The sequence below is a fragment of the Mastomys coucha genome, unplaced genomic scaffold (genome assembly GCF_008632895.1).
Source record: "Mastomys coucha isolate ucsf_1 unplaced genomic scaffold, UCSF_Mcou_1 pScaffold1, whole genome shotgun sequence".
Taxonomy (NCBI): domain Eukaryota; kingdom Metazoa; phylum Chordata; class Mammalia; order Rodentia; family Muridae; genus Mastomys; species Mastomys coucha.
Genome location: NW_022196891.1, coordinates 73,989,242 through 74,012,404, shown reverse-complemented (window position 1 = coordinate 74,012,404; position 23,163 = coordinate 73,989,242). Strand labels below are relative to the sequence as shown.

At 39.7% G+C, this 23,163-nt stretch overlaps 1 protein-coding gene across 4 annotated transcripts in view; it reads right to left on the bottom strand.

Annotated features, from left to right (window-relative positions):
• The window catches only part of Sdccag8 (serologically defined colon cancer antigen 8), a 194,770-nt gene that overhangs the window by 99,346 nt on the left and 72,261 nt on the right, over positions 1-23,163 (bottom strand). For all 4 annotated transcript variants that reach the window (XR_004123669.1, XR_004123667.1, XR_004123668.1 and 1 more), the window contains exon 13: positions 2,020-2,162. Coding sequence is in view for 1 of the 4 variants with exons in the window: in XM_031390771.1 (XP_031246631.1) it covers positions 2,020-2,162 (143 nt within the window). In the remaining 3 variants the exon portion in view is untranslated. The remainder of the gene's footprint in view (positions 1-2,019; positions 2,163-23,163) is intronic.

The following is a 23,163-nucleotide window of genomic DNA, read 5'->3' as shown; positions in this document are numbered from 1 at the left end:
TGTGTGTGTGTGTGTGTGTGTGTGTGTGTACATATATATATGAAACTCAGCCCAACAGCTAAGTTTGAATTTTAGTGTAAAGGAGTGATGTGTCTTTTCCCTGGAGTTTTAATTGTCATCTTTAAATTTATGATTTGGAGCTTTTTATCAAACATGAACATAAATGAAGCATAAAATGCTTATGAAAAGTACTACACTTAAAAGTAGTCAATTGAGCTTTATTTCTAGAAAGTGGGCTTGCATTTTTGTAGAATTTGTGTAAGTGAAGCACAGCAGAGAAAGCTTCCCAGGGAAGCAGGCACAGTCTTTTCTCTTAAGAACAAAGGACTCAGTTACCATGCGTGCACTACAGCAGTGACGGCATCTCAATACGCTCTACTTGCAGGAGTTGAGCTTGTCAAACCGTACAGACAGACAGTGCAGGGAAACTCTACAGACGTTGACTTCAGAAATTAACTCCGAACAAGAGAGAACGCAAAGGAGCAAAACCCAGCATTCATATTTACTCAGCAGTGCTGGTCACACCAAGACACTAAATGCTCCCACTTCTATGGCTTAGTAGTGCTTAGCACACAAATGGCTGCTTCTCAATAGAAGTCTGACAGGAAAGGAAAACTAGCAACATTATCGCGATGAAGCTCAAGTTTCAAGTTCTGAGGATTAAAAACCACAGGAACTGGGCTAATAGTCTCTTCTCAGTGCCACAGTGACAACGCCTTAAGCGTGCACTAAAAGAGCAGCTATTACTCTGCAATATTAAGCATTTTTCCTCATAAAAGTGTTTCGTCTGTGGGGCTTTCCCCCGGGATCATGCATGGATGGCTAAGTGCTTTTCTCTCTTCCCTTTGCTCTCTCCTCTCTCGCTGCTTAAATCAGAAGGTGTCAAACCATTTGGAAGATTATCATAACAAAATGTTTTTAACAAAGTTTGATTTTAACAGAACTGGAGGCATCTTAGCACTAACCCAAAACTTTGGGAGGTTCACCAACCTCTAGGATATTTTTTTTCTCCAAATGCAGGCTGTTAGAGTAGTGCGTCTCTCCATCTGTCATCAGACCGTGCTCAGAATTACATTGTCATATTTAATGCAGAAGAGATCGTTCCCCTTTCATAGTTTAAATTCAACATAGGCCTGTAACTGGAAGACCAGTATTTTCCTATTTTGAAAATTAAATTAAATATCATAAACCTAGGTGGTTACGTAGACAAAATTCCCTCTAAGACCTGAGGAGATGCTCTGAGAACTGAGCAAGCTCCGAGCTTGACGTTAAACTGAAGGCTGCCCTGGGCACACGGTAAGAAGACTCCGAGTGCAGAGTCTACTTCTCTGTCTGAATTCTTCTTTCTGTGTACGTTTATGTATGTGCATATGTATACACGCATGCATGTGCATGCGTTTCTAATTCAGCAAGCTCACAACACTTGCAACCTAGGGTCCTGTTTTAATTTTGAGTGATCTATATGCTCATAGAAGTTCACAACAATGACGAAGGCACCGCAGCTCATAGCTCATGATGAAAGCATTGCAATCACAAACCTCGCTGCAGTAAACGTGTTCCCAATGTTCAGAAAGCAACCAGTCCCAATCACCTTCATGTCTAATTTTACAGCTCCTTCGGAAACACATTCCTTATTTTTATATCAAGTCCATCTCAGTCTGCTCTTAGCATGTCTCTTCCTTTTGTCTCTTTCGCCACTGACAGAACCTGGTTATTTCCACATTTTTTATTAGACATAGAATTAGTGGTGGTAGTGGTAGAAATGTCATTTGCTTCTATCGGTAAGGAACCACTGAAACATTTGAGCACTGTAGACAAATGCTTTTGTAATATACCAGTGATTCCTGCCACACTCATCATTCACGAGTCTGCCTGTTTGGCTTGCCACGTCTCCACTTTCCGTAATATGCCTGAAAGCTGTGTGTGAATTGAATGACTAAGAGTCACAACTGCTGGGAGCCTGTGGCAGAGCCCGGTGGCCACGCTGGGTGCTGAGTGTGTAATGTGATTAGGGCATACCTGGTGAGGTACAGCTGGCGCTCCGCCTCACCCAGCAGCTCTGTGACTTGCAAGCACTCCTGTCTGGCTCGAGTGGCCTTCTGCTGCTCCTGCTCCGCATGCTGTTTGCTTTCGCTCAGTTCCAGTCTCAACTTCTCTATTTCCTTAGGCAGACAGAGGGAGGGAAAAAAATCCATATTAAGTGTATACACTTGAACTCAAAACTAGTTCCCTTCATTCCTTCCACAAATCTTAATACAATAAAAAAAAAATCATTAGAAAATGTAGACTAGCTTAAGTTCCACGACAAAGAAAAATCACAACCACAAATGGACATGCATGAAGTAACTAAGGACTGAGAAGTCTGATTTAAAACATGAAACAATTGAATATGAATCCTGAAAATGATTGATAATCTACTTTCATGCAAAGGCTTATTCTCTTTAAAGAGTAACTCCTTTAAAGAGGCACTCCCTTTAAAATGCAATATTTCATTTAAGAGAGATGATCAGGTACAGGCAGTGATCAATATATGACATTTTTACTTAAAAAGACAGATCTACAGTTTTATTTGGATGCCATAGAAACCAAATTAAAGGTTAAAACAATTTGTTTTTAAGAAAATATGAGGTGCTAGAGAGGTATTAGCATGCTGTTTAATAGTATTTATAAACAGTTTAGGGACAGACTCGGGAGGAGGACTGTCAGCCCGAGAGCAGGAGACCGAGAGCAGGAGGCTTCCGAGCTTACATATGAGCACCTGTACTGACAGGTGAGCAGAGCATGCCAGCATTACCAGGCACTGATAGACACACGTGTAGGAGCACGCACAGTAGCTTACTGTTTGGTTTGGGGAAGAAACTCCTTATCTTGCCAGTACTCAAAGCAAAGATAACTTACATATACTGTACATATTTTGGATAGTTTGTACATTAAAGTAAAAATGTTCATCACAGCACACCTGTGACATTAAGCAAACCAAGGGAGCTGGACATTAACAAACCGGACTATAAAAACAAGAAAAACTAAAGGCATATTTTCAGCTTCGTATACAATCGGCAAGAAGAAAGTTTGCTATGCAAATGCAGCATGCCTTCAACTCTGACCAGACAATTTAAGCACAGTATTACACATGCTTAAAATGTTTTGGTATCATTTACCAATATTCTGAGTGACCTCTAGCTACATTCCATTCATCAACTAAGATAAAGCAGATGACTCATTTCTTTCTTATATTTATAATGCTATCTTCAGTTTATCCTATCAAAATTGTATACTGCAATAATATAAAGTAACTTGCTATAAGTTCTCAAATATTATTTTATTTTTTTAAAAATCCATACACTTATAGGTACATTACTTTCATGCAGAGTAAGTTTTTATATCTTTCAGATTGGAATACCAAAAAAACCAAAACATTTATTTTTAAAAAATATTTTAAGTTATTAAAGTTAATACTAACTCTTTTGCAATCTTACAATTAAATATAGCTAAAGATGTGAAACATAATAGGAAAGTCAGTAAGTTATATTTGCCTAGAATTTATGAAATTAAGAGCAAATAAGTCTAGAATTAGAGTTATGTGTTGGCATGAATACCTCAAAACTTCACTCAGTATTTGCTTTTACATCATGTTATTTATAAAGCTCTGTGCTAACTATGAGCAACTGAGAGAATTCCCATCTTTTCTTGATCCAGCAGATAAGGACTCACGTGGTAGACGTGTCCATGAAGACAACTAAAACACAACATACACATGCCCAAAAACAAAGGAACAAAAGCAGCACCATGAGCATCCTAAAGCATGGACAGATAGATTAGCATGGGCAGAAAAAGTGGAGACAATGGGAAGCCAGCAAAACCCCAATGGCTGAGAGACGGGGTCTCAGCGTCAGAGACGTGCACTGCAGGTCATAATTCGTTATGGACAGCAGGAGACAATGCTTTAAACAGATAAGCAATTCGAGAAGATTAATTTTAAAAACTTGATCAATGTGTATGATCAACTTTAGGCAGCAAGGAATGACAGATGGGGAACCCTGAAGAGATAGCAGCAAACAGGAGAAGTAGAGAGACGTACAACAGAAATACAAGAGAAAAATGGTGATTTTGTAGAAAAAAACGGGTGATGTATCCGGTTGAGGAGATACTGTGATGAATAATCAATGTGTTTGTGATGCAAACCTGAGGACCTGGGCTAGATCCCTAGACCCCATGTAAAAGCCAGGCCTGAAGGTGTCACCCTGTAACCCCAGAGCTTAGAGGATGGAAGGGTTCTAGGAGTTTACTGGCCAGCCAGTCTAGTCTACTTGACAAGTTTCAGGGTTAGAAGAGACCCTGCCTCAGAAAATGAGGTGGGGAGCATCGGAGCAAAATACCTGACATTGACCTCTGACCTAGACACACACACACACCAAAGAGACACACTAGTGTATGTCAGTAAAAGGATACGAAAGAGTGACAGAAAGAAAACAAATCCCAAACTTCCGTTAGAAGAACAGATTCACTTGGTAAGCATTTCTCAACAACACATGCACTTTATACCATTCTAACCTGACAGCAGCTGGTTTCATATCCTTCCTTAGTAAAGCAACTACACTAAAATTCAGTCAAAGAACACAGGTTCAAGAGCCCACACAGCAGAGCTTTAGCACTTTCTGCCTCTGGAACCTTGGACCAGTCACTCAGCTCTCAGACACCTTCTTCAAGCTGGAGTCAAAGTGATGACTGGAGTTAGCTCCTGAGACAGTGGGGAAGACTGCAAATGATGTAGTCTAGTTCAAAGTGAAGCGCCTGCCTAGGACATGTAAAGGCCTGGGTTCGAATCCCAGCACCACCAAGCAACAAATCAATTTAATCCAACAAACCTCCCCTTTCCTATAAAAGCACTATCTTGGTATAAACCGAATAAAAATTTATCTATTCAAATTTCAAAATGCAAAATTCCTTTTTGTTAGGAAGATGGAAAACGGCAGCCTGCTTCTGATTATGTGTGCCAGCAAAGGAGCTCACTGGGATAGATAATCAAAACCAACAAATAATCTCACCAGCTGGACGGAGGTTCAACACTTAGCTCTCTGAGTCAGGAAAACCTGCCATGGCACCAACTCCAACAGTTAGAAGAGAAACCTCTTGCCAGAAATGCCATGCTCCCACTGGCAGGACAACCCTGCACCTCACCCAACTAGGTCAGGGCTGTTTCCTGGCGGCAGATTAGTGGCTCGGGGATGAAAGACCAATGGTGGTCATAGGCCAAATGTACATTCCTCTCAAAGTACACTATTAACCTGATGTGTGCACTGCAGTCTGACACAGCCGTCTTTTGGCCAGCTGGGTTCCAGGCCGTCCACATAGCTTTACACCTCGCTAACAGGCATACCTCAAATCAGAACCACAAGAGCTGGAAGTGGAGCTCACTGCAAAACACCAGCCTAGCATGTCCCCAGCCACAGGCACTATCCTCCAAAACAAAAGGTTAAAAAAAAAATAAAAACAAGATCATGATAACACTAACCAGGAGGACAGCAAGTAGAAGCTGTTATAAATGGCCATTTTGAACCTCTGGGTATAGGGGTCACAGGCCTGAGGGGAGAAGTCACTGCTTATATGTTTACATACATACCATGTGAGTGCCTCGTGCCAGCAGAGAAGAAAGACATATGATTGCCTACAGCTGGATTCCATGTGGGTGCTGGGAACTGAGCTCATGTCCTCTCCAAGAGCAGGAAGTGCTCTTAACTTCCGAGTCATCTCTGTAGCTTCTATATTCATATTTTAAATGGCATGTTACTATTTCCTGATTTGTAATATAAGAAATTAGCTATCATCCCTTTACTAGGCAACATAGTAGTTGGCATGTAGCTACAGTCCTAGCTATGTAGAAAGCTGAGGCAGGAAGGCCACTCACGTGCAGGAATTCTGAGACAGTTTATACACCACTCGAAAGAGCCAACTCATACCCTCAGGTAAGTTTAGTTATGAGTCAGTGGTTCATTACTGATATATTACTGATTGATTACATTATAATAGAAATTTTGTTTCCTCTACTGAGACAAGCATTATTTTCTGAGTTAATTTTCTTCATTAATGGTTTATTATTTGGGGAATGAATAGCCTCATATTGCATATGGGGAGCACGGTTTGCTTGCTTTTGAGTTGGGTCTTGCTGCATGGTGGAGGCTGGCCTCAAATTCCAAGATGCAGATGATCCTCCCTGTCTGTATCACAGAGACACCAGGGGAGACACGTATATGTCTTCACCCTGGCCACCCACGTAAAATAATTTCTTTTTCTAAGCAACTGGCATTTCTCCACAAGTATCAAACATTAATTGTCAAGTAGTCAACTAATAACAGTTTCAAATACTGAAATATCAAATTATATTTTTTAACTTACTTCTGACCCTTTTTGTTTGTCTTCTATCAGTTTTTTATGCCATCCCTAATGCACCTTAAGAGGTCCTTGTTGGTCAGGCTCAGCAGTACATGTGTTTAACCTGAGCACTCTGTATTTTTTGTATGGTCCAGACTGACAGGGCAGCACCAGCAACACTAGATAATGGTTTTTGTGGGATTTGTTTGTTTGTTTATTTGTTTTGCATTTTCATGGAGAATTATCACAGCATGAAGGTAAAGCCAAACAATTTCTGCTTATAGTAAGAAACCATTGACTAAGTGAAATCTCATGGTTAAGTGCAGAGCTGTTGGGGAAATCTATATATTCTCCTGTCAGTGGGGAGGGAATTGGGAGTGAATGTTTGTTTCATATTCCTATTTTCCTATTTTAAATGGCATGTTACTATTTCTTGATAGTAATAGTATCAAGCTGGGCCAGCAAGGCTCTCCTCCTCTCCCCTCAAAAAACAGTTCCTCCTTTTCCTAAGAAAGGTGTCCTTAGAGAGCTGCTACCTTACAGATAAGCTGGAGAGTTTGTCTATACATGAAATCCTCCTGCTGGGCAGTGGTGGCGCACATCTTTAATCCCAGCACTTGGGAGGCAGAGGCAGGCGGATTTCTGAGTTTGAGGCCAGCCTGGTCTACAGAGTGAGTTCCAGGACAGCCAGGGCTACACAGAGAAACCCTGTCTCAAAAAACCAAAAAACCAAAAAACAAACAAACAAACAAACAAAAAAAAAAAAAAAGAAAAAGAAATCCTAATTTGAAGACTATTTTCTCTAAGAATAGTAAAGAACCTACACTGTCATCTTCAGGATTGTTATGATACCACTGAAGAGCCTCTCTGATTTCTAGTAATTGTTCTGTAGTTTGCTTTTTCTTTTTCTGGAAACTTACAACACCATTTCCCACTTGTTTTGCAGTTTAATGAGAGCATAGCGTCAGAGAGTAAGTTTTCATCCTTGTGTATAGTGACCTTGTGTGTAGTGACCTTGTGTATACTGTCCTTGTGTGTAGTGACCTTGTGTGTAGTGACCTTGTGTATACTGTCCTTGTGTGTAGTGACCTTGTGTGTAGTAACCTTGTGTGTAGTGTCCTTGTGTGTAGTGACCCCTTTCAACAAGGGGGCTTGCCTGAAGTTTGGCTCTTAGTTTGGGGACACTACCTTGAATGGCTATTTTTAAAGGTTTTAATGTCAGGCACTTTTTATTTTCTAGGTAGCCCTGACACCATCACTGGCCAGGTTATCTACTGGACAGGTTACCTAAATTACTCTTCTACCCAGAGTGTAACACCTGGAATCACCTCTCTATTGAAATTAAGAACCCAATATTTGGGGTTTTACTCCCCTCAGTTAGTCCCCACAATCCTTTACACTTTTACAAAACATTCATTTTTATTTTTCATGTAAAATATCTATTAGAAAGTCCAGTGTTTCAAAGATTCTCTTATGTTCTTATCTCTACCTCCTTGGTTCCATCCAGGTTTGTTAACAGCTACTTTTGCTAAAACGATTAGACCAAGTGAGTATTGTACAAAGGAAGGGGTTCAGTTCGGGTCATGGTCATCTGGGAACTCAGGACTGGCCTCTGTGTGGAAAGGGAAGCGCAGGCTCATCCAGCACAGAGAATGCAACTGCAGCCTTGCTTTGGAAGATTTCTCATGTGCATAACAAGAACAGCCCACGGTCGCAGGAGCTCAGGAAGACACTAATCCATTTCCAGGGCAAGGCCTCCAGACCCAAACACCTCCACTTTCTCCACACTCACGGCTCCAAACTGTCATACAGACAATTAAGACTCTAAGACAAGCTTTTAGGGGATAGATTTAAAACATAGTCAGATTCCTTTTTGGTTTTGTTCTTGTTTTTTCCTATTTGTCTGTTTTAGTCCCTCTATTGTACTGTAGGCTGGGAGTGAACATCTAGATGTAATGAAGCTTGGATAACACACATTATTTTATTATGTATTGTTGAGCAAACAAACATTCACTCCCAATTCCCTCCCCACTGACAGGACAATGTACTAGATTTCCCCAACAGCTCTGCACTTAACCATGAGATTTCACTTAGTCAATGGTTTCTTACTAGAAGCAGAAATTGTTTGGCTTTACCTTCATGCTGTGATAATTCTCCATGAAAATGCAAAACAAATAAACAAACAAATCCCACAAAAACCATTATCTAATGTTGCTGGTGCCGCCCTGTCAGTCTGGACCATACAAAAAATACACATGAAAAAAACCAAAAACCGAACTGTGGCCAGACAAGCCATGGTCTGAAGCGGACACCACAGGATTGTCTAGAGCAGCTGGACTTCAGTTGCCTAGCACTTATGAACACAAGTCTTTGTGATCATCACTGTAAGCCTCTGAGCTTTGTCAAGAAAACCTCCTTGACTTTAAAGAAATAATGACTGATACGCTATATACTATTTTGGAATTTCATTTGAGCTTTGAAGTTACTACATGTAACCTGTAAGACAGAAATCTCTGTACAGAGAAGAAACTGAGGATTAAAAAGAAATGTATGGGTGTTAAGAACACTGGGGTCTTAACCCACACTGATTCTTTGCCTCCAAATACCCTCTCACAGACTATGCAGTAACCTTCAAAATATTTCTACCAAGATCAATAAACATCCATTTGGTATCAATTCATAAATACACACACAGTATTTTATAAACATGCATAAATGTAACAGTAATCTCATGAAGGAATTGTAACCTTCACATATGAGATGCATGTTTATATTTTCAATTTTTTAATTCTTATTCTCTTTAAAGAATTCTTGTTTTGACATTATAAAATTAGTTTTACAGTCTTGTAATTTCAAAATTGAAGAAGTACTATATATGTAATTTTTAAATTACATAGATTAAAAACTAATACAGGGTTTCATTAAGAAAATTCCTATTATATAGTTTTTACAAATTTCTAGGAGAGAAATACAAAAAGGTTATATTGCCTTAAACCCAAAGAATACTTTTCCTGGGAAGCAAATGAAGCAGACAGAACTTATTAAGCTTGCTCCCAAATATTATTGAATTTAAAATTACTTTGCAGCTGGGGATGTTAGCACACACTGGCCCTTCCAACACTTAGGAGGATATGAGTAAGTCAGGGGCCTGGCAGGGCTACAGAATAGACTCAAGGCCAGCCTTGATTACAGAAACCCTGTCTCAAATGTTTTTAAATGCTCTGTCATCTTTCATATAGGGAAACTTCTTTGTGTTATAAAGTGAAATGGAATAAAAGGACCAAGATACAAGAGAGTAGGGAGACTAGAATTTTAAAATCCTTCCCCAACCAGAAGGAAGAGCACGTGGTTTTGAAGCTGACATAATTTGACAATGTCAATTTGTGATTTGGAAAGCAGTGGTCAAATTAATACAACATGTTTTGAAAAGGAAGGCAGAGCATGATGCTGAATGTTAAGGCAGAACCATCTGTCACGTAATGTATGGATAAGGACAGACTTGCTAGCGACTCAGTAATGACCAGTGGACAGTCTAAACAACTTACCCTGATAGGACTGACACCTCAGGCTTACCCTGGAAGACACGCCGTCTAGAGGGAGTCTAAAGCTCTGCCAGGTAAGAGGCAGAATGCGATCCTTTTTGTGTAGTAATGAATAAGGTAGGTTTGTAGTGGCCACAGCCACATTCCAAATAGCAAGGCATAAAATGTCATGATTGTCACAGAAGGTTCTATTGACAGTACCAGAGTCGAGCAAAGAACCATTTATCTTTAAGACCTCTCCAGGAAATGAGTCTATGTGAATGACAGGATAAGTGGTCCCTGAATCATTCCAGAAGGACTCACAATGGTGCCTTTCACTGCAGCAGATACAGAGGTTTGCTGAGCCCATTCTAGGGATCCTCCTCACAGCTACTGTTGGTAGTGGCATGTAACACTGGTTCATATGTTTTTATTGTGGGCCTGAGAGCAACATTGATACCATATGTCCAGCCACTGCCTTAGCATTCTGTATTTTAAAATCTCGTTTTGTGTTCATGACAACCTTGTAAAAATAAGCATTCTATTCCTGTTTCACAGGTGAGAAGACTGAAGCACACAGATGTTAAGGAACTTATAGAGGATTATATAGTGTGAAGCTGGGATGAAAAATGGGTTAGACTGACTTCAAGACTCAATCTTTCTATTATACCACTCTACCTCTCTAAACACGCCTAGATGTTACATAAAATAAAAACCTCACAGTCCAGCTTGGCATGGGTAGGAGACACAAGCAACAGGGTCACTGAGAAGGTAGGACTCGGGTGGCCTGGGTCGGACACCATGACTACCATTCATCATGCAAACAAAGCCATGACCATAGTTCCCTCTGAAGAATTATTTTCATGCCAGCAAATACATGTAATTAGTGAAACTTCTGTTTTCCTAGTAACTTCTAAATCACTTTCTATTAAGCAAACAGTCCTTAAAGAATTTCTAAAATGTCCTTTTCTCTTCCTATAATGTTAGGAGAAATAGCAACAGATGAATTCTAGAGAACTTCCTGAAGGCTAATGTGGCTCTCAGGGAAAAACCTGTGCATAAAACAGATGAATTAGGGCTAAGACAGACATCTGAGATGAATCAGATTCAATTACACTATACCAATACAGTAGATTTTTTGGTTATGCCAAACTTACACCCATTATTCTTTCCTGCTGGTAGACTCAAGGCAAAAATAAGAATGCCTACAGCTCTGTAGTTCCTGCAGGAGAGCTGACAGCTCTGCCATTTGGACACGACTTTCCAAGTCCTGTAAGGACAGGAAGTGGGCAGTAAAGGGGTAGTTCTTTCCAGTCTCAGGAATGTAGGTAGTTTGGTTTACTCCAGACAAAATATCAGGTCATTTATAAACTCTACATTTTTCCTTTAAAATTTGTTGAAATTTTACCCCTAATTCTGTCATGTGCTTTTATTGTCCTAAAAGAGTTTTAAACAATAATCTTCCAGGTGTGGTACACTTATAGATTCACATTGTAACCACCACAGACAGAAAGGTCTTAAATACAGTATTGTTAGAAATAAAGAAACACTAAGATAAGCTAGCCGGGCAGTGGTGGCGCACACCTTTGATCCCAGCACTTGGGAGGCAGAGGCAGGCAGATTTCTGAGTTCAAGGCCAGCCTGGTCTACAGAGTGCGTTCCAGGACAGCCAGAGCTGCACAGAGAAACCCTGTCTCAAAAAAACCCAAAAAAACACAAAAAACAAAACAAAACAAAAAAAAAACCCTAGATGAGGTAAATTTTCAGAGAGGATGTGATATTGAAAAGCTATGAAAGAAAAAAGAAGTAATAATGGCCAAGAGTCGTTATGGTTTCATGAACATGACTAACAGTGAGCAGGATCGCAGCTGGAAATGGATAAAGATTACCCAAAAGTGTAGACTAAAATGAGGTAGCATCAGACAAGATGATTCTGAGGCGAGAGACGCTTCAGCTGAGAAAGGGTTAACTCTCCTAACTAAAAGACAGCGGCGAAACAAATGGAGACCCCATAAATAATGACGGAACCAGGACTATGTATCTCCTGAGTGCTGATGACACAATTCATCACGAGGAGTTTTGCTTAGCTTTACAGTATCAGGTATGAGTCCCTTCCTATGATGGCTTAACTTCAGTCTGACAGCTGTTGGTTTGGACATATCTTGCCAGGACAGTCATTACTGTTGGCAAGATTTGCAGCTGGGTAGGGACACTGATCACTCTCTCTGTCCCAACCTAACCTGTTAGCACCTTCTAACACTATGAGAGGTAGCCTTCAGGGAGGGGCATCCGGGTTAATACCAGCTTGATTTCTCCATATTCTGTGGCAAAAGTATGCAGAGTGTCTTATTCTCAAGTTCTGGCAGTCAACCAAGAACAACAACAATAATATCCTGTTATTGTTTAGGGGATCTTAGAAACCCGCGGCCAACAACTCTAAAGTAGCTATCTATCCCACAATAGGCAGCAGGTTTTTTGGTAGTCTTGGAGAATATCATACAACATATGAGAAGCCATAGTCTCTAGGAAACATCCTTCTATCATTTTGCTAAGTTGTTATGGTATCTAATTGCCACTTAAAAACACATCTTTACATACACAGATCAGTGCATCTCTCCTCCCTCACCCAAGAGGCTTCTTTGCAATGGATGGAGGCTATTACCGAGAGTCACAAGGAGTCAAAGAACAGAGAATAAGTGTTTATGGAATGTTCGGCCCCAAATGAGGCATCTGTAACACAGCCCCAATACTCAACTCTTATGGAACATCAAGGAAGAGGAAGCAGAAAGGATGTGAGAGCCACATGACCTGGAGAACTGCTGTGACAAGTGTCCTCTGAACACACAGGGATGCTGCACTCGGGATCACACAGCGGCTGTGGTTGCTGAACAAGGCCTGCCCAAGGCCCCACCAATCTGCATCACAGTGTGGATGTGGAAAGAGCTCACTAGGCTCCACCTGTACTTGAGGACCGAGGAAGGAAGAATCGGTTTTGTTCCAGGATAAGCTCCCTAATAGGCTGTCCATGCCTACGCGGCTAGCCCTACTATTCTCATGGGCATTCAAGCAACACTGATAGAGCTTGGGAGAATTTTTATATATAATTATGTTATTATTATATTATTGTAGAAGAGGAGGGAATGAATTTAACGGGGGCATATTGGGAGTACTGGAAGAGTTGGAGGGGAGAAGAGAGGAATATAATCAAAATGAAATGTACATGTGTATGAAAAAATGTGGAGATTTAAAAGTCTTGGAATCAGGTTTTCATTGTTTGAATATAAGCAAGTGCTTTGAAAGCTGAATTATAAAAAGATAGCTGCCTCTCACAATGATGGTAAGAAGCTACCACTTCAGAAGCACGCCAGGATGGATCATTCACTTACTACGTGGAGAGTCCTCGGTTTCTGGCCTGGAGTTTAAGGTCAGTGCCTTGTAATGGATGCAACCCCACATAATGTCCTAATTTCATTCTTATTCATTCATTTTGGTGAGGACGACTGTACCACATGACACACACCAGGCTGCTGAGTGTGTTGGTCCATAGCACATGCATACCTCCCATGACAGGAGTATCTCACAATACGAAATGTAACGTCATCAAAGAAATAGGTCTAACTGTCACATAAAAGCATCTCCATAGGAAAACCAACTGGTTTATCTGAATAAAGAGCAACCTATCCCAACAGTAGTAGAAAGATTACATACAATTGTGAGAAAGGGTAAGTGTGCTACTTAGTTGGTTTTTTGGGTGGCAGGGCAACTAGACACACACTGAAGCCATCTGTGAAAAAAGAACCTCCGTTAAGAAAATCCCCCCACAGACCTGCCTACAGGCCAATTTGATTAATGACTGATGTAGGAAGCCTCAGCCCACTGTGTGGCACCACTCCTGGGCAGACGGTCCCAGAAAGCCAGCTATGCAAGCAAACACACTGGGAATGGGGTGGGGCAGCTACTAAGCCTTATTTCTCCATGGCATCTACTTTATTTCCTGCCTCCAGGTTCCAGCCTCCAGTTTCTTCCACGAGTTCACTTCATGATAGACAATAAGCTGTGAGCTGACATAAACCCTTTCCTCTCCACGTTGCTTTTGGTCATGGCATTTGATTACAGCAGTAGAAAGCAAACTAAGCCAGGATGAATGTTTGCAGTCTAAGAGAAAAATGTGGCACTAGACACAAAAATAAATATGTGTAAATCTATCTAGACTACTAAATAAGGAGCAACTTAGATTTTTCAAGAGTAAGTTTGGTAATTTCCCCTTCCTAAAATGACAGGCCACTGTAATGAAACACACTGAGTTTATTTTAGTAAATATAGTTCAATATATTTCAATAGCCTATCTTGGCACATTGGAAGGGGTCAGTAATACTTAACTATGTTAAATGTAAAAAAAATCTTTATTCTTGTCATCTGTGAAGATCTTGGAATTTGCCAGCACAAATATCCAGGGTCTGTTGTAACTGCCAAGCTAACAGCTTCTTAAACTTCCCAGCCTAGCTGAGTGACACCCAACACTTCGAGAATTACTAAGTTTAGCACTTCAACAAGTAAAAATGCCCTCAGTCGGTGCCAAGCATCCAGGGCAGTATTTCTCTATTTTGTTTTGTTCACGGCTATATCATAAGATCTCTGTTCACAAAGTTAATAAACTTCAAACACTCTGCATCTTTATTTTATATAGTGTCTTATCTCACATACTATAATATACTAAGACACTGGCTACCACAGTCTTATGGGGATGTCTGTGAAGAAATATAAACTAAATATAAACTAAAAAGATTAACTGTAATATCTTTATTAGAATGCTTAACAAAAACAACAAAAAGAGCTCAAAACAGATGACTTTCTTACTTTCTAGAAAGAATTTCTTAGCAGTATATTCAATATTCCAATTTAATAGAGAAAGAAATCATTTTTCATTTAAAATGCTAACAGATAAAATTAACTTTATATGCATATTTTACATATAATATCTAAATATAGACATATATTTAAAATATATGTATATTATAAATTATAATACATTACACATGCATGTATATAATACATTCAAATTGACTTTATGCTATTTAATGAAATAGTGCCTGAATAGTGTTAGTTCCTAAAAAAGATACCAAAAGAAAGATTGGCATGGTGATTTATACTTTTAGGAAGGAGCCAGGCCAGGCTATGTAGTAAGATCAAGGCCAACCTGAGCTGCATGAAATCTTGTTGTAAAGAATGGAAAACAAACAGACTATTAAGAGGAAGAGCCAAGAAGAAATTTTGACTCATTTGTTCTTCTAAGAGAATGGAGTATACTCCCTGGGCAGAGAAGCAGGAGGTATGGCTGATGAAGACAACTCCCATTCCTAAATGAGAGTAGCCAATCCAAAGGAGACTTAAACTTGTGTTTTCAGACAAATTAACACAATTTTTAGGAAGCTGTCAGGATGTCCAGGTGACCCAAGCTAAATCCTGGAGCCTCTATAAAGGTAGTAAAACCACAATTCCACAGTATTTTTCTCTGACTTCCAAATGCACATATGCCCAAACACACACAGCACACATACACACATGAACACTAACCATGAATGCAGAAAGTAGGAAAAAAGTCACTTCAAATTGACTTCATATTTATTTTTAAAAAGGTCACACTAAACTAACCTAGTCCTTTTGAAAGCATTTCAAAAGCAAGTTGGATACAGAATAACTGTGGTGGAAGAGGAAAAAAAAAAAAAGCCTAGAATTTTTTCTTTAGAAACAATCTGAAATAAAAATAGTAAGTTCTAACAGAGACTCTAATTGGTCAACTTGTGGAAAATAAGACACCGGAGAGCTCAGTCCTACTGAGACGTACACAGCACTCTCCTCTTCCCAGTGGTCGGCGATCTGCACTGAAGAGGAGGTGGAAAGACTAGAAGAGCCAGAGGTGCTCCACAGCACCAAGGAACCGGTGTTCTCAGGCCAGAACAAGGCAGGTGCACACATGGACGCACAGTGGCTATGTCAGCAAGGACAAGACTTTCCCATGCTTGAGGTAGATGAAACCCTCCTGTGAGTGTGGGAAGGTGGGCACAACCCCGCCACTAACTAAAGAGCTATAGGCATTTGACAGTGGCTGGGAGAGAAGGAAGGGGGTTCTGCTCATGGTGTGACCATACATCAAGCTAGGTCCCATTCCCAAGACAGGCTGGGTAACACAAACTAGATTTAATGGAGAAGTCGGGTGACCAGGGGTTCAAAGGGTCAAGATGGTTGTAATGGGGGAAGTTGAAGGTAGTTGAATATGTTCAAAATATGTTGTGTGAGAGTCTCAAAGAATTGATACAGATGCTGTTCAAAAAATGGGATTTTTCTTTTCTGAAAAGACAAACCCCAAACAAAATAATAGACTTTTCATACATCAAGAAATTGTTTTACATGCTTTTCACTAATAAAAACAATCTAGTAAGTACAAATGCTATAAAGAAAACACATTACTAACCAAAAATACAATCTACAACTGTGGCTACAACACTAGCTTCGCATGTACAGACCTTGAGTCCATGGCTATCTATCTCCACACAAGGAGAAGCAGAAGGCAAGAGAAGCAGTGAAGAGGAGAGGGGGGAAGGAAACCAATGTGAGAAAGAAAGGCAATCTAAACAGTGACTCGGGAACACACTCCACAGTGAGAAAGAGCTTCAATTGCTGACTTTTATCACCAATTGCTAAAATCATACAAAGCAAAAATAAAATACAAAAATTTCAGTTTGAAAAAACAAAGTATTAATTTACTTCTTTAGATAATTTCTTCCCTAATGAAAAAAAAATCATGGTTCTGGAGGTATTGGTCAGCAGTTTTGAATGTACACTGCTCTTACAGAGGGGCGAAGTCCAGTCCCCAGTCCCCAGTCCCCATGTCTACAGGCTCACAACCACCTGTAACTCTATTCCAGAGCAGCTAGTGCCTTCTTCTGGCCTCCACAGGGACCTGCACTCATGTGACAGATACACAGACAGATAGATGGACACACAGACAGATAGATGGACACACAGACAGATAGACAGACTCACATAAAAAAATAAATCATAAAAAGAAAACTCTATAATTCCTCCATTCAGTACTGTAAATGATTATGAATAGTATATGTTTCTACTATGTCATATAACCATATATATATATATATCCATATATATATACACATATATATATACACACATATATATATCAGATATCCAATTATACAGATATGTACACAGGGATATGCACTATCCATGTAAAACATGCAATTTGTCTCAGCCTTCTGTCCTTTATACTTACTGAAATGATTGCTTATCATTTTGATAAAAAAGGTCAATTCACTGATACATTTCATGTATACCACTTCTCCCTCAAATTTACAGCCACCAAGCTACAGTAAATAAGAGAAATCATTACAGTACTCTGGTTTAGTTCTTAGAAGATTTATATCAGGAAATGTCTCATAGATAATAAAATTAAAACTCTAGTATTCATGCTACGTTAAATCCAACCATGGATTTCATGTCTTATTATTCTACTTTGGGCTTATTTCATGCCTCTATAGCTATAAATATTTTCCAAAAGGATAGTTCTCTTGACAATAGGTTGAAAGTGAGATTAAAATAACTTGGTGTGCACTGCTCACTGCTAACTGGTGTGACTCCCACAGTTCCCACATGAATAGGACTTTGAACAGACACAGACAGCGGGGTGAGCAGAAAAGCCTCACTGCAGCAGGGCTCCTAGACAACAGGAGAGAACGGTGTGACGGTGTTTCCAGGTAATACGACAGGGATTTTACTACCTACTAAAACAATAGATGTCAGCTCAATATATTCTATCCACAAAGTTATATCTTATTTTGCTATAGCAAAACTTGATATATAAATTTAAACACATAAGATTTATTATTTTTCAGTCTTGAAAATATTATTAGATTTTTAATGCTTTCAAGTTTTTTATTATAACCTTAAAAATGACTGAAAGATACTATTCACAATAATAAATCAAATAAAATAGGGTCCTTAAAAGTTTGTTCAAAATTTATAATACTTTAAATGCCTTCTCAGTGTAAAGGTCATTCTATGTAGATTTTCAATAGTCAAATATAGTTATTTTTCATACTCATAGGTATTGATAAAAACATATGAATATATTTTTAATGACTAAGCAAAGCTGGTGTAGGTGTAAAAGTACTAACTATTAAAACAATAATTTTCAAAGAAAAGTGAACAATTAGCCATTCTAATAATAAGCAGAGTTTCAGTTATGATATCGGCTGTTGAAAATTACTTTTTAAAGATTTAGTTCATTTACTTGCAAGCAGAAAAACAGACAAAAATATTTTGTCTAACAGTGCAACCTTTATTATATTTGTACTACCATAAATTAATTCTTATCTGTAATGTTACTTTTACAACTGTATAGAAAACAATCAGTTAAATATTCTGAATTTTTAACGCATATATACCTGAAATCTCTTTGGTTACTTGAGAGCCCCTGTGTACATTTTTAAGGTCATCTGGCTATACTGTGCTGGTGAAGTAACTTAGAAAGTGTGCTCTGTTCATCCCTGAAGATTTCGCTTGTTTGTTTAATAAAGATACATACATTTACAAACACATTCTAGGACTGCAAACAGACCCGGAGCGTGGGAGAAAGAGACCACCACGGTTCCCTAAGGATGGTACTCTTCAGCCCTCACCTGAGTCCGCGCCTGAGTCACCTCACAGCACGGAACCCAGTCAGCCAAGTCCCGTCAACTGGACAGACGCTCAGGCTCTAATCCTTGCTAATCCATGTTTTACTACAAATGTGGAATGATGTCCAACTGCAATGCTAGCTAGTCATAGACAGAAACAAGCTTCAACAGGCAGTAATTCACTTTTTAAAGTACTAAAACCCACATTTGTTTTCAACAAGAACTTTTTTTTCTTCTTTTGTAGATTCTCTTAACTAAGTTCATCTGACGTAATGCAGTTTCCAGCTCTGACTCCTTTAGCTTTTAAACTGCCTTTATCAGGCAGTACATATACTGTCTTCATATAAAAATACATTTTCTCAGACTTTCATTTTATCAAATTCACTATTTCATGCAAATTTGGGAGTAAAATGAAACATTTCTCCTCTAACAATGAAAACTTTCAGCATTTTACCCACCCAAGATCTCGTAGCCTTTTACTTCAACAAGATGATTTTGTATTATAGGGAAAAAAAACTGGAATTTGTTCCAATCAACCTCAGCAAGGAAAAATGGGAGCATTGAGTCTGGATGACATAGCAGCACTGTAAGACTGGCTCTCTCCACGGTCACCCCCACCCCGAGTTGCTTTTGTTGTTGGGTATCCCTGCTCAGCAATGGCTTTACACACTGAAGGACTCAGAGGAGGAGCCCTGACTTGAGGCACAGGGAGGCATTCAAGCCCATAGGCTGCTGCCTGGATGAGTCTGGAGAGATTCAAATACCCTGCCCTGACCACAAAGCCGACCTGTGTTAACTTACCTCCTAGCTGTACTCTGCAGTGCGCAGGACCGCAGGGGCCTCCGATCCCTGCAAAACTGGGCAATTTCATCTTATTCTGTTGGAAGGTTTTCACCAAAACTAATGAGATGTTCTTACGTGACGAGGAAACAGCAAATTTTAACAACAAACAGTTTATTTATAGAAACACAACTGATTGGAGAAAAAAAAAATCCTTCTGTACTGAGCATGGCGTCCGTGATCTCACCTTATGGGAGTTTTTAGAAAGATTGACTTTAGCTATGGCTTATAAAAATGTTTCTGTAAAATTCCATTTGTAGAACTTATGAATTTACTGTACTTGGCTTTAACTAAAAAAAAAAAAAAAAAAAAAAAAAAAGTAACCCATTTTTTCAGGCTAATTTTAAACAGCAGCCCCAAATGTGAAGTAGACGTTTTTATTAATAAGTATTCTGAACTTCTTATAAGTTCAGCAAAGTACAAAGGAATAAATTTATCTACTCAGTTTGGGGACCATGTATCCAGTCAAGAGTCCTAGATACATGTGAGGGTGGTTTCTCGTGGCTAGAAAACACCCTCATTTACATTAGTAATTTGATACCCTGGATAGTTGGAAAACCAACACTGTTTCCTTTATTTCATGTTGATAAAGAAAAATAAAGTTGCATAGAAAAGCTGGGAGAGGGAGTGATGAGGACGGAGCACTTGCTCATGAAGGGAAGTGCCACAGAATGAACAGTGCTCCAGATATAGGCCTCAGATTCTAATCTGAATTTACAGTTTAGCCCATACACTTCGTATCTACTAAGTATATGAAAAATTACAATTTCAGACAAGTTCACTTCTACTTTCCTCTCCCTCCAATAATTTCTTTACACATACTTACATCTTCTCAATTCTAGAGCAATTTAAAAATTACATGTGTGCATCTGGATATGCAGAGGTGAGGGTAGGTGCCTGCTGGGGCCAGAGATGGCACTGGATTCTGAAGCTACAGGAGGTGAGAGGCATTCAGCTTGGGTGCTGGGAGCCAAGCTTAGGCCTTCTGTACAAGCAGCGCTTGCTCTCACTAGCTTTGGAGGAACTTTCTTCAGCCATCTAGGCCTAGTTTGTATATAATTTGCCATGTGCATAATCTATTTCACAGATCAATGGTACCCAAGCATACTACACAGCAGATACAAGAATGAGGAGACTATTTGTTCTCATGGACGTATTTCCTGTGTGTCAGCGGCATGCAGTTTTTGTTCCTTTGGTTTTGGAGTAGAGTTTGCAATCACACATTGCAATACCCTAGCTCAGGTTTCGTTATTTGGGGGTCTTTGTTTCTACCAATACCTCTTTTTTTTCAAAATATTAATTCTGCCAATCTTTAAAAAAAATAATTTTCAGTCATGTGCATGTACTTGTAGTGAGTGTACATCATGCCTGTTTGGGTACATTTGCCAGGCAGGGGCAGAGGTCTTCTGAAGCCGGGGTTACAGGTGGTTGTGAGCCTCCTACTGTGTGGATGCTAGGAACTGAACTCTGGCTCTCGGGAAGAGCAATACGTACTGTTCACCGCTGAGAACTGCGGCCAGGGCTTGAGAACGGAAGGCTTTTCCACTATCTAGTATTTTCTTCAACTTCTTAAATTTTGGAAAATACTATTCCAATATATTTTTAGTTGATTATTGATTATTTGGAAATTTCACTCCATGCACCTTAATCACAATCACTTCCCAGTCCTCCCAAGTCTGCCCCACCTCTTATGACCCCCTCAAAAGAAATAAAAGATGTGCGATTTGTGTTTCTCAGATTCTAACTAGAGCACGGTCAATCTCCCAGGCCACCTATTAGGGAAAACTGATTCTGTAGCCATCTGCACACTGCCAGAAGCCTCAATTATGGAGAGCTACACTTCAGCATCCTTATCACAACTTTTAAGAGTTCTCTTCCATGTTTTTCTAGCTAGGCTGTTACTTTGGGAGAGGGGGAGGGGCTGCCACAGAAGCCTTCTATGTCCCTCTTTCTCAAGTGTGAGTCTTCAGCCATTGTTGCACCTGCTAAAGTAGCTCTCTATAGTCCGTGGAAGCACAGATCATAGATGTCCTCATGGTTTCTGGTGACAGCAGGGACCACAGATATTCACATGTTCTCTCACCTCAGCATGTTCCACAGACCGCAGTGTGATCCCGGGTGGCAGTAGAGAGACTGACATCAGTGCAGCCCTCTGCTGCAGCACGGGCCACAGGCGGCATCAGAGCCCTTAGCAGCAGCACAGGCCAACGACATCAACATGGCCATGGCTGTAGCAGGACCACAGACCCAGTCATGGCTCTCTATGGCAGCAAGGACTGTGGACATTTAATGAGGCCTCAGATGGCATCACAAGCACTCACATCGAAGGCCCCTGGCTCCTGCATGACCCACACACATCAACATCAAAATATTTTCATTGTGAGATCTTTCACTTATTTGATTATTATTATTATATATATGTATATATATATATATAATATGTATAAACATGTATTCACACATACAGAAAGAGATTTTTTTCTTCTGCTTCTTTTCTTGGCAAGTTCATTATTGCCATACAAAGCAGGTTTTTGAATATTGATTTTGTATTTTACTTCTGTGCTTAGGTATTTAGCATACATAAACATTTTCTGATGGATTCTTTAGAGTCATTTATGGAGAAGACCATGTTGTCTACAAATAAGGATGTTCTGGCTTCTTCCTTCCCTGCTCTGATGCCCTTTGCTTCTCTCTTAGATTGCTCTAGCTCAGACTTTGAATATTAAATTGAGCAGGAGTGAACAATGGGCATTCTTGTCTTACTCATCATTCAGAGGAAAGGCTCCCAGTTTCCCTCCATTTAGATAATATAGGCTTATAGATTTGCCATGCATGGCCTTCTGTGTTGAAGTCTATTTTTCTATACCTAGTTTCTCAGGGCTTCTATCATAAGGAAGTGCTGAACTCTGATAAAAGTTTCCCTGCATCTATTGAGAAGATCACGTGATTTCTGTCCTCAAGTCTATTCATGGGTCTCTTCAACAAACTGTGCTGGGAAAAATGGATAGTCACATGTAAATGGATGAAACTGGATCCATCTATCTCACACAGTGTAATGATAAGTTCAAAATGGATAAAAGAGCATAATATAAGATGCAAAAGAGATACACCTATATAATACAATTTTATTTACTTGAAAGGAAAAATGAAATTATAGCATTTTCAGGAAAATTAATAGAACTGAAGATCACCAAATGATAATAATCCACACTCAAAAAGGACAATTTTTCCCTCGTTTTTTTCTATATGCAGAAAATAGCGCCCTCTCACCCTCCTCTTTGTGTGTCTGTATCTCTGTGTCTGTGTGTATATATAAAACATAGTATAAATGATAAGTATACTTGTAGATAGCTAGGTAGATTGATAGACAGACAGAAGGATGGATGGATGGATAGAAGGATGTATGTATGTATGGATGGATGGATGGATGGATGGATTGATGGATGGATGGATGGATGGATGGATGGACTGATGGATGGATGGATGGATGGACTGATGGATGGACTGATGGATGGATGGATGGATGGATGGATGGACTGATGGATGGATGGATGGATGGATGGACTGATGGATGGACTGATTGATGGATGGATGGATGGATGGATGGATGGATGGATGGATGGACTGATGGATGGATGGATGGACTGATGGATGGATGGATGGATGGATGATGGATGGATGGATGGACTGATGGATGGATGGATGGATGGATGGATGGATGGACGGACGGATGGATGGAT